The sequence below is a fragment of the Metopolophium dirhodum genome, chromosome 1, assembly GCF_019925205.1.
Source record: "Metopolophium dirhodum isolate CAU chromosome 1, ASM1992520v1, whole genome shotgun sequence".
NCBI classification, from domain to species: Eukaryota; Metazoa; Arthropoda; class Insecta; order Hemiptera; family Aphididae; genus Metopolophium; species Metopolophium dirhodum.
Window position 1 is genome coordinate 39,269,120 of NC_083560.1, and position 16,410 is coordinate 39,285,529.

At 27.4% G+C, this 16,410-nt stretch overlaps 1 protein-coding gene and 1 pseudogene across 1 annotated transcript; both read right to left on the reverse strand.

The window, feature by feature from the left end:
* Nucleotides 1-2,451: 2,451 nt before the first annotated feature.
* Nucleotides 2,452-11,265, reverse strand: LOC132935189 (lysine-specific demethylase 4C-like). Its single transcript, XM_061001661.1, has 16 exons — nt 11,144-11,265; nt 10,226-10,359; nt 10,033-10,122; nt 9,759-9,977; nt 8,773-8,957; nt 8,528-8,681; nt 8,131-8,444; nt 7,844-8,070; nt 6,080-7,027; nt 5,521-5,642; nt 4,618-4,866; nt 4,009-4,155; nt 3,757-3,927; nt 3,532-3,696; nt 2,781-2,882; nt 2,452-2,717 (listed from the first exon to the last, which is right to left on the reverse strand). Exons 2-16 carry the CDS (start codon nt 10,352-10,354, stop codon nt 2,565-2,567), a joined length of 3,375 nt encoding a protein of 1,124 aa, XP_060857644.1. The 5' UTR covers nt 10,355-10,359; nt 11,144-11,265; the 3' UTR covers nt 2,452-2,564.
* Nucleotides 11,266-14,246: 2,981 nt separating this feature from the next.
* LOC132938180 (uncharacterized) lies at nt 14,247-16,401 on the reverse strand (annotated as a pseudogene).
* Nucleotides 16,402-16,410: the final 9 nt, after the last annotated feature.

Below are 16,410 nucleotides of genomic sequence, written 5' to 3' on the forward strand. Positions count from 1 at the left end.
GGACCAACCAATGACCAAGGGTACAACGACCGAGGAACCGGACGCACAATCCATGGACTCATGGCTGGACGCACCGGGCCTATCGCTGGAGGGACTACCGGACTTGGAGACCGAGTACCAACAACCGTTCTTCACTCCGGCTGGGTCCCAAAACCGGCCGTAAAAGGGGACTAATAAGGCACAGACAAGAGGTAGTGCAAGCCACAGTACACCCAACGGGAGACCGACACCGGTACAAGTGTACCTCGTGTGGTGGTTTGGCGGGGTAGTATGACAAGATACGCAGCAGCGACCAGCACAAAGTACAGGCACCATAGCGACCTAGCTACACTTAACCATATCAAATTAATATTTACACATACACTTACAAACTTAAATAGTAATCTATACTTGAATTATCAGAACAAAGTATCTCATCGAAAATTAATTAGTTGCAATGTTTTATTATTCACAATTCAAAAAAGATTTATTTATAATATAATAATATATTAATTATCTCATTATTTAGGAATATTGAAATCTGTGTAATAATGATCTATTTAGAAAATGTTGAGATCATTTAATGACTATGACAACCTTGCTAAACAACTAGATACTTAGAAAAAAAACTGTTCGTATATATCGTCATATTATATTATATTATTATTGTTTCTTTAATATTTATTAGATTTTAGATTTTCTAACAATTAAAGACTAAATTATTACTTTGCAATATTTGTTGGTGCCTGTGCTAGCCATGACACAATACTATTGATGATGTCATTTCTGCAATCCAGGTCTGAAAATGTCTAACAGCACCTTAAAATAATAACAATTAATTCAAAACTATTTCATCATCAGTTTATAAAATACCATATTTAAATAATGAACTGTACAATAATGAACATAAGGAAGGAAAAAATAAAATAATATACTTAAAATTCTGAAAATTAGTTTTTGTTTTTTTTTACCTTTACAGCTATATTCCTTGAGGACCTCATCAGCAAACATAATTTGAAAGATAGGTACCTACGATAAGTGACTGGAAATAATTTTTCATTGAAAATATGTATGTTTAGGTGAGGAGAATCAAAAAAATTATAAAATTTCGAATGGAAAGATTGGCAAGCGTTGGTGATTCTTTGTGAGCTTGAACTTTTTGCTGTCCATAACTTCGGAGGAAATATTTTTTTTTCTTTTATATAAGTATCCACTATATAACTATGATAGTATAATATTAAATAGAAAATATGGAGCATAAAAATACTTGTGCCATGTCCCTCATAAATGCGTTAAATGTGTCACTTTTCAACATACCTCTCTAACACGTTCCAATAAGATACCTAATACCTGTAATAGTTAATATATTTATATATACCTAGGTATTATTATTATATAATAATAATACACATTAGAAGCAAATCTGGAGTTGTACCACATATATTTTTCACAATTTTTAGCCTCAAAGGCCGATAAAACTTTCAATCCTGTTTCAATTTTTGAACCTCCTAAATCTTCAATTCTTGAAGAAGATTGGACAATATAATATACCTACATGAAATACAAAACGATAGGTAAATTCAATGGCGAATAGGCTTATATTTTTTTTATCGGGAAGTAATTTGAATAAGGCCTCCCAAAAAAAAAAGACTCAAGCCACGTTTTATTTTGATATAACACTACAATACATAACTATATAATAAGTAATATAATTACTCTTAGTACAGATTAGAGAACAATTCTGGTTTAGCAACTTTTCGATTTAAAAATTTTTTTTTTCAAAATGTGTATTTAAGGGTCCTTTTTAAGAATGTAAAAATGAAAGCCTGGACAAACTTCGTTTTGAAGTTATTGATAAAAAACTTCAAAAACTAAATTTGCTCGTACAAAAAAATCGAAAATATCCCCCGATTTGCTGAGTAAAATCACCTTGAGTAGGCCTCGGAATCAAACAAAGTTATTAAAAAGCACATAGTTGCCACTAGCTCACTGCGCTGCGCTCGAACAAAAAAATCAAAAAAAACACCAAACCCAAGTTCCTCCGCGCAGCATTAAAATAGTATTGCGCACATGCGTACCTACCTATAAACGTAGAATCGAAAACTTTGGATGACTATAACTTCAAAAATAATGGATTCCGCAAAAAAATCAAACGGTTTCAAAATCAGCGTTCAAAAACACATTTTGAAAAAAAACTCTAAAAGCGTATAACCGCCGCATTGGTACATTATACAGTACAGCTATAATCTACCAGTATTAAATACGGTTTTCTATAACTCTAATCTAAAAATAAATCTCAATATTCCCAATGATACGGCCGATACGGGGAACCAAAATAAATATTGTTTATAGCTAAATGATTATGGTATTTATCTTGTAGAGTGATTAAAAATATTAAATTAGTCAATTTGCATCTTTATTAAAATTTTTCCATAGTATAAAATTAAAAAGCTTTAATTATGATATGGTGAATCAACTATGATATAAAACAGTAAACATTGTTATAAGACATTATAAATTATGGTGGGGTGGGTACAATTCCGGCCAGGCAACCAGTTTTTTTGAATATTTTTCTGAAAAAAGTATCACTTGGTCCACTCGATTTTTGAATCCACATTTTTTCTGTATTTAGCTAACACACGCTTCCCTTGCTGTTTCAAATAGTTAATTTGTTTATTTTCCCAGAATCTTATATTATGAGCTTGTACAGAACCATAATTTCCATTGTTATACACAACCTGACATATACAATAAAATTAATTTAAGTTATTAAAATTAAATGCAATATGAATTACACTTACTAAATATGTCGGATTATTATAATTCAACCCCAGGAATAAACCTTTGTCACCAGATTCTAAATGTATTTCTTGGTTAATGGATGGAATATCATTTGCAAAGTTCTGAAAAAAATAATTACGATAAATAATAAAAAAAAATGTATGATTATTAGAGGATATAAACTATATCTTGCTTGATTTTAATGAAAAAAAGGCAAAAGTTTAAGTATAAAAAACAACAAGTCATAAAATGCTTGTGTATAAAAATAAAGTTCTCAAGTATCAGGTTATTTAATTTAATATTATTAAAAGCATCATATTTTTTTATTTTAATTACATTTTAACTACATAATAGAAATCAACAAAAATTATATATTTGTTAGTACAACCATTCGTCATAAATACTAGTATGTATATTCGTGGTACAACCAAAATTATTTTTCTAATTATGAAATAATTCCAAATAATTGAACATAACAAAAATATAATAAATATCAGTATTTAAATAACTTATAATATGAAAATTTTATATTATAATAGTCTAAAAAAAATGTAACAACACTGTTATTCCATAAATTTTGGGTTTAAGTTGATAAGTCAAATGATTTAAAAACGCAACCTAGATGTATGTAACTCAAAATTGTTCAGTTTTGATAGCCAAAACAACATTTAATTTTTTTGACGTCTTAATGTAAATGTGGTTTAACATAAGAGGCATTACCTGAATGTTTAAATAATAATACAAAAAGTGTAATAAACAAAAATACCTTACCTTAATTTGTTGTAATGGAATTCTGTCTGATATTGAACCATCACTGAATTTTACAATGCAAAAGGGAGTTTTATCAATGTGTACAATTCTACATTCCCTGTTAAATTTATTATTATTATTTGATTGTGTCGCCCATACTTTTTGATTTATGTGAAATACTCGTTGCTAAAAATACAAACATCCACCATAAAATAATTAACATAAGGAATATGAAGTATAACTTACTTTATCTGAAACGTAACAATGATCAATGCAATTGATGAAAATATGCTTGTTGATTTGATCAATGCGATACTCGAATCCAGCAAATATTCCACAAGAAATATGGGACCATGCGTTGCAACTCCAATCAGAGCAACGGAAACAATTACCAGATGTTAAATTGCATATTACACACTGTAAAATATTTAATACATTTAAAATGTTGCATAATTTAGGTATAAAATAATACAGCTTTAGAATGAACCCACAATTTACCTTTTGATTAGTTATAAAGTCTGTTGAAAAAATATGGGTAGTTAATGGACTACTGCCGTGCACAAAAAGATAACATTCAACATGTGACCATTCATTGATTTTATATTCTTTGAGAGCACCGTATTTTAATGGACAGTATACACAAGCCTATACATAAATTCCAATGATTATTAAGATTTTATAATCAAAATAAAACAAAGTAATAATGTAATTTTACAAATATTGTATACATTTTATTCAATCAGAGTCTATTTTTTTTCATCTTGGCAAAGATCATCAATATAAGATTCTAAGTAGTAGATTTTCAATCTTAAAATTAATATAATTAATTAGTTGTGCTAGTTTTCTTTGAGTCAAGCATTTTAGTTTCAATACATTAAATTGCCAAAGTACTCCTCAAATTAATCGATTATTTTAAAATTTCCTGCATAAATAGAGATTGTAGAGTTCCTGCCTTATGTTGATTGGTAAAAAATAAAAGTTACCTACTAAGAGTAGGTACTCAACTTAAATGAGTCCTTGTATTTATGAGTAAATAAAAAACTGTAGTAGCATTTGACTTGAGAATTGCGCAACTATATATATTTTTTTAATTTATAATACACTTACAGCATGCATAGGATTTTTCATGCAACGATCACACAACCAAGGAATACATGTATCTACATTTTCAATACCATAACATATTTTATGAACGACCAAATAACATTTCTCACATCTTAAGAGTTCTGCCTCAAAAATGATGGTAATGCCAGAAATTGCATTTATAAATAATGCTTTGGTAGGTTTCAGAGTGTTAAGTGATTTTAGATGCATGAAAGATCTCGCAGTCGTTTTCCAATCCAAGTTGAAAGTTACCTATTCAAACAAAAAATATATTATGATTTTTAAAATATTTAATTTATTTAAAACAATTTACATTCTTAAAAAGTATTGGTGTAAGTGAAAATAATATTTTTATTATAACTAGGGCTTGGATTTAATTGCCCTAAAAATATCAAAAATACATTTATGACCTAAGAACTCTAAAATGCCCGAAAATATAAAAAAAATGCATTTAACATTCAAAACTCTGTTTATAAATACGAAAAAAGAGTAAAAATTTTAATTTGACAAATTACATTTGTATCGCACTGTACTTCACTATAAAAGTTGTTTGCAATTAAATCGGTTATTTGGTTGGTATGACATAAAGATAAATTTCAGCCTTGTCTAATTTAAAACCAGATTACCTGATGTTATATAGTTCAACATAAAAATGATTTATATTAAGTAGTACTATGTAAATATTTCAATGAAATCAATATTTTTAGTCATATTATGAGAAATAAGTAAAAAATACAACATGGAGATATTGAATCACATTTGTAGCTTGGGAAGCATCATGTAAGTCATTCCAAACAAAAAAGATGCAAATACATTGTAATCTGAGCCCTAATCATAACTAATACCAAATCTACATTTTTATAATTAAGAACAAGTGATATACTAAAGTAATTAATTTCCTTTTACCTTTTCACAGGTCATCATTATACATGATGAACAATTTGGATAATTCATACTTCTAAATACATTATAGAGTTGTTCAATCTCTAATGACCAACAATTGTTAACAATATCACTTATAATTGTTTGTATACCTGTGAATAAAAATGCCTATGTAAAAACTAAAAACCAAATTTAAATAGATACTTATATTCTATTCAACATAATAAGTGACCTTAGCGGCTATTTTGTGCGGAAAGGCTTGGCTTAAAACACGGCAGGCGAACAGATAATCGACTTGGTGAGGTGACAGACAGGTGTTACCTGATCACCACCCAATAAAAACTGGTCGTTACCGAGGTTAGGTCTTATATTGAATAGAGACATAGAGTATGGTAAAAACATTAAATTATTTAAAGTTAATTAAAATAATAAAATAATACTATCAGAATAAATTAGTATTTATACTGTAACCAATAATACTAGTATTCATTCATATTACAATATAGTCACATTCATTAAAATAGTAAAATTTCATATTTGCTAATTGTTATAGTGTAAGTAGAAATTAATTGAAGCATACCATCAATTCCATACTCTTCTCCATAGTTAGTCTCTATACGTTCAGGAGTTGGTTGAAAAAAATTCTGTGTAGATTCCATATTATCTTCAATTTTTAGAGTTGGAGTCATATAAGATTTATTTTCTATATTAATATCGGTATTTGAACTGGTAGGAGATGAACTATGTGACTTTTCAAACTTAATTGGTGGTAATGGTTTTCTTTTAACTAAATTTGAATGTGCGTTATAATTTACAGTGTCATATTTTTTAGATAGTAAACGATCATTTTTTAAGGTATTGTCAAAAACTGTTGAATCTTTAATACTCTTATTGAGACATTTATTTACCAGAGACTCTTCTGTAGCTCTGTTGATATCCATAGAATTGAAACTTTCAACATTTATAGGTGATATAGTTATTACTTTTTCAATACTATTATCGCTCTCTTTGAAGCTAATGATTGTTGAACCCGTACGGTTAATAGTTTGATCAGAAGCAACAACAATTTTCTCAGTTGATTTATAGTTTATCTTATTTTTAGATTTTGGATTCTTTTTTGTACCTAGTTTTGTAGACTTTCTTTTCTTGACACTTCTTTCATTTGAACCATCACAATAATCAGTACCACTTGTACATTTTATATTTAACGGTGCTTTTTCAACATTTGCGGCATTTATTACTTTTTTAATACTATTACCACATCCTTTGAAGCTAATGGTTGTTGATACTGTATGGTCAATAGTTTGATCAGGAGCAACAAAATTTGTATCAGTTGATTTAAAATTATTCTTTTCCTTAAATGTTGGATTCTTTTTTGTTTCTTGTTTTTTAAACATTTTTTTCTTGACTCTTCTTTTTTCTGAAACATTACAATAGTCACTATCACTTGTAAATTCTATATCTTCCAAAACTGAATGATTTTTATTAAAAAGTCTAGACTTTCCATTATTATATGACACTTCAGTGACATCTAAAAATAACTAGTGACATAATTACACGTGTAATTTGTGTAATTTTGACTTGCGTGTATTAGTTTATGGCATTTAATTTTCACGTGTATTATTATACTTGTATAAGTTTGTGTTATTTCGTGTAGATGTGTCATTAATTAAAAGTTTTAAACTATTTTATAAGGTCATAACTTATAAGATATGTTTTATATGATAAAAACTATAATCTATTTAAAGTTCAGAAATTAATAATTGTATTGCCACAATATCCACATTTTCAACTGCTGGTAACATAGTCACTCAAAAAAGAGCTTTCTTATCAACCCAAAATACGAATTAACTTGTATTTTTGCATCAAATAAGCAGTAGTTAATTGAAATTTAAACTATATAATAAAATTATTCGTTTATATTTCCATACTTATTTATTTGTAAACTTGATTATTATTAAATATTTATATTATTACTATTTCTGTAATAATGTTTTTATAAATTGATTATTATTTAATATTAATAGGCTATGTATTGTTGTAGTTTCTGTATTTATTTATTGTTGAACAATTATTATTAAATGTTTATATTGTTGCTTATGTTATTATTATTGTTAATACTGAAGAAATAAAGATTGTGTGTAGGTAAAAATACTAATATATTATGAAGTGTAATATTGTTTAATAAATATAGTTTTAAGTTGTGGAACATTAATTACACAAATCAATTACAAGCAAACATTAAATATACAAACTTTGTGTATACGTGTATTTTAAAAACACGTCTAAAATGTTTGCCTCTAAAAATAATCATCGAAGCAATGAAATTAATGTAATTGTTACCCACTCATTTCATTAGCTTTTGAACACATATCTTCCATAACTACTCCATCATTGAATTGTTCATCTTTATATTCCTTTTCATCTAATCCTTGTACTTTTCTTGATGAATGTACATCTGTAGCATTATTGACATGTGTTGTATCATTAGACAATGGAGAATCTGAAAACTTACATTTTACAGGCCGACCGTTTTTACTGGCTTTGTTATAACATTTTGGAATATCTTTATTGCTGTAACATTAAAATCAAAATAATAAACTTTTTATTTTTGGATAATGAAAATAGACTTACTTAATGTTACATAATAAGTCAGATTTACTAGGCGTGTGCCTATCTGGAGTACAAGGAGGACCTTCTGGATGAGTACCGATATCATTTCCTTTAAGCCACAACTTATACTTCTCAGGTTGTATGCGTTTAACAAATGTATCCATACTGATCTTTATCGAATCTAGACAGCAATGACACTGTGAAGCTCTTTTACCATACTCCACCCAACGTGGTGTTGCAAAATTAGTCGCTTCAGCTATATTGAACCCATGGTTATAACCCGCATGATATCCAAAGGGAAATGTTATCATAAATTCTCCTCGCTCTTGGGTGATCTATAGCAAACGATCATATTGATTATAAAAAAATCATAAATATTGAAAATCTAGTTTAAAATTAATAATTCTTAAGAATTTACCTTATTATATGGTATAGAATATTTTTTTAACTTATTAGGCGATATTACAGCCATTTTGTGTCTAAGAAATGCAGGGCATATTGAAGCATATAATGGATACATTTCACTAGCCACTTTTTCTAAGCGACGACCATGTTCTGGAGGTATTGCATACCTTAAATAAAATAAAATAAATGCAATTTAAATTTAAAAATATTATATGGTTACAAATATATACTAATTATAAAATGTAAGATTAATCTTACCATGACTTTGGATATCCATCGTGTAAATAGTTTATGCTATACAAGTCCATGTCTTCGGTGTGCCAAGCAAATGAGGTTTTCCACATTCCAAAGTAAAGATAAGCTGTATTAACACCTTCAATCTTTATACCATAATCTTCATTTACATAATCCAATATTGTTCCCAAATTGTTAATATTCCAAACCTTGATGGAGCCCACAACACAAAAAAAAATTAATTTGAAAGAATATTCAAGGTTTCACGTTTCTACTCACATTATACTATAAGTTATGAGCAATTGAAAAAAAAATGTGTAACGTCATTGGGCCCGGCTCATCGTAATTACCTGTCTTATCCGTGTAAAAGTTCCTCGCTTCACACAACGATTTCCCAATCTAAAAATTTTATTTTTGAAATTTAATTTACGTATAAATGTGTGATTTTATGTGTAGACTATCAGAATTTCAATATAACATTTAGTTTTTTAAATATTAAAAATCTTAAAAGATATATATTTGAATTTGTATTTTATGTTTAAATGGCTATGACGGAGCGTTTAACAAAAATATCACTTTAAAGATTTAATAATATTTAAAAAACTAAACGTTATATATTTTCATTTCTGATACTTCTATCGTCTTAAACACATAAAATCACACATTTATACGTAAACAAAATTTCAAAAATAAAATGTTTAGATTGGTAAATTGTTGTGTGAAGCGAGGAACTTTTACACGTATAAGATAGGTAATTAAGATAAGCCGGGCCCAATGACGCAGCTGCTATTATATTAAATGGCTATTCTACATTTCTTAATATTATCTTTTAATGTAATCATTTTTTTACATCGGATTTTCACTAAATCATTTAATATAGCCATAGCTACAATAATTTAACATTTAAAAAAATGTGTGCTCCTTTCATAAAAAAATATTATTTCCATAATTTAAAAATACATTTGAGATAAAATAAATTATAATTATAAATGTATAAATTTAATACATACATCAACATCTTTATCAGTTATAGATCCAGATACATCTGCACCATACAATGGGGAATTGTACATTACATTTTTCCAAAATTTTCTTTCGAGATCCTCATAGTCAAAGTGGCTAGGTGTCTTATATTTATCAGACTCTGCTATTATTTTAAAATCAGCTACTGTCATGGCTTTCCCTTTTACATTAATTTGTTCATAAATACCTTGTGTACCTTTTACATCCTAGTTCAATAAAACAATTATTAGACAATGTTTATTAAAAGCTTAAACGTATTACTTGACGGATTGGAGCAGGAATTATCAAACTCATAATATCATCTTCATCATAATTCTTTTTTCTTGGTATCCATTCAGGTGGTGGTATAACCTTCAAGATTAATGTTACATATTTAGAAGAAAAAAAAATCAAATTATATCAATTAAATCTGAAATTGATATAAAAAAATAGCAACATTTTTATAATAACATACTTTTGCCACACCAGCTTTGTGAGCCCCTTGCGACTCCATGACCTCAATGTAGCTACTAAAGTTTTTAAATTCTTTCCATGTTGGTCTGAAAACCATGATATTAGGTGTACTGTTATTAGTAGAGGACATCTTATCTAAAATTATAAATAAATCATCATTAAAATCAACATATTTTAAATATAACTAAATTTGAAGTTATCAATCATATTATAGTAAATAAATTTTAACTCCAAAATGTTTTAACGATGCCAGTGTAAGTATACTGCTGTTTGAATATCTAATGGTAAATTGCAGCGAAAGACCAATTTAATACAAATAGAACATCTTGTTTTATTTCATTTTTTTTTACAAAGCTTTAAAAAATATAGCTTAATTATTTATGAATGATTATTAATTGGTAAAAAAATAGAAATAAGTAAATTTATTGCGACTTCTTTTTAAATCAGTAGGTAGGTGATTGAAAACATTTAGTATAAATTGTTATATTTCTATGATAGCTTTCATAAATAATATTTTATTTTTTAGTTAATTAATTAGTATTTAATGATGCATATATAACAGGTTAAGCCAATGTACAATTGTATTTTTGATAAGTAAAGCCATACCAATCACACTATCAGAAAAAAAAACATCAAACACCTACATTTGAAAACTCAAAATTTGACGGAGTTAGGTATCAATGTAGAAATTTGCACTTAGCAGCCTAAACCTGTGCCCTAACCCAAGTGTCGTGTATCATCTATATTTTACTTAAATTCGTCTGATGGACTCATCAGTCGAACGGAATATCTGCAAGAGGTGTCGGCCGTCTGGTAGCCTAGTAGCACACGATCGTATTGATATACGATGGATAACACTTCAGACTTGACGTGGTGGAAATTTAACTGGATCTATCGTGGTTTGAATAAAAACTTTTACCTCCTGCGAACGAACTCGCAACGATATATTCGATGCTTCCAAGTCAAAGACCGTTGGCGTCGCTAATTGCTTTTATTTCGTATTAAGTCAAACTTCCAAGTATCAACAGAATACGACAAGACGATTACGAGACACATAATAATATGTATAATGAATCTTTATATTATGTTTACTAATATGACAAATATTAAAGAAAGACCCATACAGATTACTGATCACAAACGTTATTGATGATGTTGTTGTTGTAGACCACAGCCGATGTAAGTATACGGCAATGGCAATAGTATGCCAACATGGCGGACGGGAAACCATAACTTTCGGCTGGTGACACTGTCTTAACTATATCACAAAATTAACAAAATGGCCACAGTTTTAGATGCTATCATTGATTACAAAATATACCATAGTTAGCCCACTGATATGGAAAATCATAGATATAATAAGAATGTATGGGACATAAGAACTTATTACTTGAAAATTTAGTAATACGTTTTTAATGTAATATGCACAGACTTCTATAATACTACACTCATATACAATTTTCATTGTTACAAGTGAAGCTCAGCTGTGGACGGCCGACATTTCGTCGGTTGGCAAAACATTTCATTTATTATAAAAAATGTATTAGGAATAATATTTTTTTAATGGTCAAATAAAATAGTAAATGTGAAATGACTTATATAAAATATTTTTTTTTTATAAACGACATATTTAGAAATAATAAAATACGATACAAAATAATTCATAATACTATCTTATTTGTCATATGAAATACCATACAATTGCCAACCAACCTTCAAGCTTCAATTCATGGCGGGAGTTCGCAATCAAATAGGTACTATATAGAAATCTGTGGTTATATGGGGCCAATATTGATATGATAATTGATAAATGATAATAAATAACATTAATGATAATTAGTAATAATTAACGATCTATATGATTTTATATTCTAATTACAATTAATTACGTACGCAAATTTTAGAGTAATTTGAGTATTCCAATTTCCATTTTCAGGCATAACAATCAAAATAGAAATTTGAAATAGACAAATATTGTGAACAGTTTTTGGAACTAACCTTAAAAAAAGCCCCATATCGTCTTTCTCTCTTTACGTTCTGTCTTCCCACAAAAAAGCACACGGCCGCATATGAAACTGGTATAGGCATGTCCTATCCATTCTTATATTATCTATGTAGGAAACAGGCTGCGTGTTGGTTGTATAAATAATATAAGAATGGATAGGACATGCCTATACCGGTATCGTAATAAATAGGTGACAAACAAAACGTTAGAAATTAAAATCCCATTTTTAGCGGTTTTTCGTAATTTGTTGGTAGTTTTTCCCGTATAACATTGAACAACTATTGAGAAAATCGAAAAATGAACTTTCTAAAGTACCATCTTGATCCAATTTGCTAAAAGTCTCTCTTTATGTTGAAATCGAAGCACGCCTTCTGGTAGAAATTTTGTTTACAGGATAAAAAATAAAAAAATAATTAACACCATTGTAAAACCACTAAAATAATATTATAATATTAAATCAACTTACAGGATATAATAAATAATAACAATATAAAAATCTAAACTGACAAACCGTCTCCGCTCAGAATCGTTTTTCTTAAACAATGATATTATATCATTGAATTCAAGTTAATACAATTTATTATACATTTTATACCACTTGTAACCTGCCCGTTTTTTTTTTATATTTGATTACCTTATAAGAAAAAACTTTGAACTTTTTAACTGGAAATTAATTTTACTAAGTAATTAGTAATAAAAAAATCAACAAACCACTATCGCTGTCTTATAAAAAATTCGATATGCAAACATTAAAGGATTCCTTCCTATTTTTATTGACTAAATTTAACTTATTATTTTTTAATAACATCCACAAAAAAATACAAAATATAATTACATTATAATGTTTTTTAACATAAATCTTATAATTTATCTATAAATAGATTTTAATGTTACTTAAATAAAAATATTTCTCTTACTAAATATTTCTTAAGTTCTAACTGGAAAATATTTCCAGCTTTTACTAGGTTCTGTACCATTTTATATATTATTTGATGTTACTGTGGGTATATTTAAACTGTTCCATGATCAACTAATTGTTGGAATAACTGAATATTTATTTTTATAAGTATTCAACAATTCATTAATAAATAATAATAATTACTACAATGTGATTATTAAATCATATAATAATGTTAAAATTCATCAAACAGCGTATTAATACAAAAATAATTACACAAAAAACATAAATTAATTGATTTAGTAGTAACATTAGTTAAGTTTAATTATTAAAAAAATCTTAATCCATAAGATACCTATAACACTATTATTACTGATATTTAACACCGATTAGTTATTACATTTAACAATGCATTATAATTTACATACCGCTGAATTGGCCAACTTGAGGCGTGTGTTTAACTTAGGGAAAAATTGCAAAATTAATATAAAAAAAGTTGATAGTAAAAAATATGTTTGGACGTGTGTAAAAATGCCTGTTATATATTTTGGTTTATACATTATTTATAAACAGTATACGTAGTATATAACTATAGACAATAGTCAGACAATAGTATCTTTGTATATAGAATAATAAATTCACTATTTGATATTTTGCGCACAATATGGACAAAAAGCATTTACTCAAAATCATTTTTTTTATGTTTAAGAGATCACTTGTAAATTTAAATGGTGTTTAAATTGTTTTTAAACAATATTTAGACAAATTGAAATGTCATACCCTCAAAAATATCATGCTATATCAGTTTTGTGATTTAATCTAAAATTAGTACTTAAAAACATAAGAAAATGTTTCTGTATATATGGGTTTTGTGCATGGGCCAGAGGAAGAAAACAGATAGTGCGCTGACATCCTAACAAAAAAAAAACCAATATTTGTGAATGTAAAAATAATTTAATTCCAACAGAAATAAATGAATAATGGCTAAGTATTTTCAATTTTTTTTAAAATGTATTTAAACTGTTTATAACATGGTATCTGCCATAACATAAAATAAAAAAGAATTTGTGTCAACTGATGAATATTGAATACACGCAGCCAGAAATTAGTGCTGTTATACTACTCAGTTGTTTTGTCTTCATCAGAATCGTTCGGTTGAAGTGAAATGAAGAATGGATTTAAAACTAAAACTGTCATAGTTTTTGTTTCTAAGTCTTCATCAAATCCAGCATTGAATTTGTCATCTTTTTTCCATATTTCAAAAGATCCTTTACTTATAACACTATCCTGATAGAGCTTATGGAACAGTCTTTATACCATTCCTTATGGAAAAACAGTGATGTTAATAATATATCTAAAAATTTAACAGTTGGTAACTAACCTCTAGGATATTCAAGTGCAGCAGATATAATTTGCATACCGTACAGACATTACACTTCTCTTGCCTGAATTTCGGGTTCAGTAAGTGGTTCAGACCAAATATAATAGGTTAATAATTTCACATGAACATGATTAAAGAAATCCTCGTATGAATGTTTTGAATCTATAAGTTTTGAAATAAATGATATAAATAATTAACAAATATAAATTGACCAATATCAAAGATTAAATACCACTAGAGATAGGTAACATCAATGCAATCATGTATCGCTTATTATATACATTTAAATTTAATTACAAGTGCCGCATTATTGGCACAAAGTGGGAATTATGTATGTACTCGTCTCCTGCTACTATGAACCACGTATGAATCAAATCTAAATTAAAATAATGAGCAATACATTGCCTATCTAAAATGTTATTTAATATATGCCGATATCTATCGAATTAAATAAGAAAATATCTAAAAACTAAGCTTATATATGTTATAGATACTTCAGAGTTTACTATAAATGTTCTGTGAATAAAATAAAAAAAAAAACTTGTTCTGATAAATAATGTTCAACAATCTATAGCATTTTTTAATATATGAAAGGTTAGGTTAGGTTATAAGTGAAATTACTAAAATCATTTTATTTTTCATTTTATATCAAATTTTCTTTGTTAGATCTTTCAGTTTTCATAGGAAATTGTGTATTATATGTATATATTGGTTGATTTAGAACCCTATAAAACACTTGTATTATTTACAACCTTTCTTATAATATAAAAAGCTCTAAAAAAGACAATTTTTTTTTTAATTTATACCAAGAAAATAGTACAATAATTTTTTCGGTACAAATTTCTTTACATAATATTATGTCATTTTTAAATTTATGAAAATAAATTTTTTTTTGAAAAATAATTGTAATTGGTATAATTTTCTGATAATTTAAAATAAATCAGTAATACCCACTCAAAAAAAACTAGATAATATTTGCCAACAGAAACCTAATCCACAAAATTAGATTGAATCATTTTTAATGCTCAAAAAAGAAAATATGACAGTAAAAAATCACATAAATGTGAGCCATTTTGATCCACAAAATATAAAAGAATAAATTATTTTAATATCTACTATCACTCACTTCTTTAATGTTCTGCGATTCCTTGAAACTAAGAATTTTATTTAATACTTCTGTGAAAAATTTAGGAGAATTGTCTGGTCGTATTGATGTACAACAATCCTTTAAATTGTTGAAATCAAAGAAAGCATTCTGTGATAGTAATAATGGAGCTATGAAAAAAACATTTAAATTTAGGATGTTTGTATACTTTAATTACTTGCATAGATAAAAAAATTACCAATAATTGCAGCAATATAGGAGAAAAATTGAGGGTAATCCATCAAATAATCATTCCAATCTTTAAGGACAGCATCGATTCTTTAAATTAAAAAAATTCACATGGATTAGAGTGTTATATACTATGAATACATAATTACCATTGAGTTATAGCTTCCATTGAAAGAATTTTTTTAGATAAAAGTTTTGCAAACAATTTTCTTGCCACTGTTGTTCGGGTAATTGGATTAGGTACTATCTAAAGTTATAAGTGACATTGATTTCACAAACTCATCATGCCTTGTGCGGATCACCGAAGTTTCATCTTTCGATAAAGAATAAATTATATCCTGTATAAGAAAGCAAAATTAAAATTATGTTTATAATTCAAACTATAGGTACCTTATAATATGATAAATATTTTTATGTTAAATACATACATCTAAATTTTGCATTTGCTCATATTCAAGAAGCATGTTTTTACATTTCATATTAATTTTATTAGCCATTTCTGAATCCAATTCTGACATTGGTTCGTCAACCGTTTCTTTGGACTGTGAACTAGAAAAATTGATTGAAAA